This window comes from Entamoeba dispar, genomic scaffold (genome assembly GCF_000209125.1).
Source record: "Entamoeba dispar SAW760 scf_1105229464027 genomic scaffold, whole genome shotgun sequence".
Lineage (NCBI taxonomy): Eukaryota > Evosea > Mastigamoebida > Endamoebidae > Entamoeba > Entamoeba dispar.
The window spans coordinates 2,170-4,673 of record NW_001855987.1 but is presented as its reverse complement, the minus strand read 5'-3'; the positions used below and the strand labels follow the sequence as shown (position 1 = coordinate 4,673).

Here is a 2,504-nt window from a genome sequence, read left to right as displayed (position 1 = left end):
GATAGAACTGCTATTTCTTTTAGTTGGTTAATTCAACTTGCAGAACAGAATGGAATTTCTTTTGGAAAAAGAAAAACTAAACAAGCAAAGAAAACAATTCAATTAGAAAAAATAAAAGCAGTTGTATTACCAAATAATTTAGGTTCTTATTCCAGAGAACAAATTAATAAAATTGGTAAAGCAGTACAAAAACATATTTGTAGTTTATTTGATAAAAAAGAAAAATTACTTACTATCACTCCTTATCATCAATTCTTTATTAATGCCCTTAATTTAAATGTTCAACAACCATCTACATCTACATCTTTTGGTTCACCAAAAACACAAATCGTTCATGAACCTGTTAGTGTTAAACCTGATTCTTTTGTTCTTAAGTTAGACTATGATCCTATCTACCAAGATCCTTCTTTTGTCTATACTTACGATTATTAAATTTGTGATTAAAAACAAATTATTAATTGTAATTTTATTAAATTAACTTTTTTTTTATTTAAAATAACCCTAATTAGGGCTTGTAATAACAAAATAATAAAGAGAAAAAAGAGTTTCATCTTGTTTTGTTAAGAGTTTTTATTTGTAATGTTTTAAATAATAAATCAATCAATTCACATCATTGCATTTGTCATTAAAATAAATTGATGTCCTTTAACAACCACCCTAGAAAGAACTATGAGACTTCTCTTAAATTCTTATAATATCAATTAAATTAAAAGGTAAAATAACTTTATTTATACAGACAAAACAAACAAAATGAAAAAAAAGGTAATAATTGATAAAATTGTTATACTAACAACAACCAAAGAACATAAAAAAGAGGTAAATAAAAATAATAAAGAATTTGTTTTATATATTTTTGTTTTTAATGAAAGAACTGGGAAAAAAACGAGAAAGATTAAAGGAGAAAATGGAAGAGTTAAATATTGAGATAATTCCTATTGTAAGTGAAGAAGAAACTAGAGAATTAATAAAAGAGAAATGTATTGTAGGAAGGGTTATTGAAAAAAAAATGACAGGAGCAATAATGAAAGAAATACAAGAGCTTCCAATAGGAATGAATCATTTAAAAAGGATAAGACGTTATGAAGGGCAACTAGAGATAATAATTTGTAAAATAGAAGAAGAAGAAAATAAAAAAGAAGAAGAAATAATAAAAGAATGGAAAACAGAAGAGAGTAATATTCAAATGATACAAAAATTAGAAGGGATCGACATTAATTCAATTAAAGTCATTGAAGTACCAAAGTATGCACCGGTTAACAAAGAACAATATAAAACATTTTCAAAAATTTGGCCATGTAATTTATTTCCACCTTCATTGCCAACACCAAATATTGAAAACGAAGAAATAACTTATGTTAAGGAAATGATTAACAAATTAAATGTTGATCAAAGAATTGAAACTAAAACAAAAAACGAAGAATTAAAATGTGATAAAAGATGTATTTCTTTAGTTTGTAATGCGAATAAAAGAATTGAAACTATTCAAAAGGATACTACAATAGAATCTAATCACCCTTTACTTCATGCTCCTTTTAATGCATTACAATCAATTCCTCTTAACCACAAACACTATTTATGTACTGGTTTTGATCTTTTTACTACACACGAACCTTGTTTAATGTGTGGAATGGCTTTATTACATTCAAGATTTGGAAGAGTATTTTTTATTCATCAACATAAAACAAACGGTGCATTTACTGTTCATCATTTAAATAAAAAGAAACAACTTAATCATCACTTTAATGTTTATCAAATAAAATTTATTTAATTTCAATTTTTCTTACAAAAATTAATTTATTTTTTTGTTTTATTTGAAAAAATAATTTAATTAATTATATTTAATTGGATATTCACACTTTCATTATTTTGAAAGTTGTTTTTATTATATAATTATTGTTGATTTTTATAATTATTCTTTATATCACAAGAGTTATGTTGGTGTATTTGTTGTGAGTTTATTTCATTAAAATTATCACCAGTGTATAATTAATATTTATTATCTTTCATTTAACTTGTATTATATTTGTATTATTGTTATTACGTTTATACAGATTTCTATTTTTATTGATAATTTATTATTAAACTCATCAACATTTATCACAATTCGAATGATTTCTATTATTTTATTTTTATTTCGTAATTTGCAATATTTTATATTTATTAATCGATTTAAATAGTTAATTGTTATATTTTCATTTTGTATATTAATTATATCATTAATATCTGTTTTATTTTGGTTATTATCTTGAAGACAATGTCTATTTTTCTTCTAAATTTACTATCATTTCTGTTAATAAGTATTTTTATAAGTAATTATAATTAAACATTCTGTTATTGTTATACCATAAAGTGGGTATTGTAGTTTTATATTTCTTTATTTTATTCTTATTATTATTTAACTATTTCTTCTTTTACATCTCGTTTTAATTATATATTTTCATCATTTTACATACTTTAATAGTATTGTATAGATGTTATATTATTTGTATAATATTTATAATATT

The 2,504-nt window shown here is 22.2% G+C and overlaps 2 protein-coding genes across 2 annotated transcripts in view, besides 8 other annotated features; both read left to right on the top strand.

Moving 5' to 3' along the window:
• EDI_042410 (uncharacterized protein) overlaps positions 1-432 on the top strand; it is a gene marked incomplete at both ends in the record, with an annotated part of 817 nt that extends 385 nt beyond the window's left edge. Inside the window, one exon of the mRNA XM_001741745.1 lies at positions 44-432. Within this exon, the coding sequence (XP_001741797.1) occupies positions 44-432 (389 nt within the window). The remainder of the gene's footprint in view (positions 1-43) is intronic.
• Positions 425-499: a sequence feature (AT_rich).
• A 318-nt stretch (positions 500-817) lies between these two features.
• Positions 818-864: a sequence feature (AT_rich).
• A 40-nt stretch (positions 865-904) lies between these two features.
• On the top strand, positions 905-1,768 carry EDI_042400 (tRNA-specific adenosine deaminase subunit TAD3, putative; the record flags this gene model as incomplete). Its single annotated transcript, XM_001741744.1, has 1 exon — positions 905-1,768. The coding sequence occupies one exon, from the start codon at positions 905-907 to the stop codon at positions 1,766-1,768; it is 864 nt and encodes a 287-aa protein (XP_001741796.1).
• Positions 1,114-1,144: a microsatellite.
• Positions 1,752-1,844: a sequence feature (AT_rich).
• A 32-nt stretch (positions 1,845-1,876) lies between these two features.
• Positions 1,877-1,922: a sequence feature (AT_rich).
• A 68-nt stretch (positions 1,923-1,990) lies between these two features.
• Positions 1,991-2,162: a microsatellite.
• A 5-nt stretch (positions 2,163-2,167) lies between these two features.
• Positions 2,168-2,223: a sequence feature (AT_rich).
• A 131-nt stretch (positions 2,224-2,354) lies between these two features.
• Positions 2,355-2,504: part of a microsatellite that runs on past the window's edge.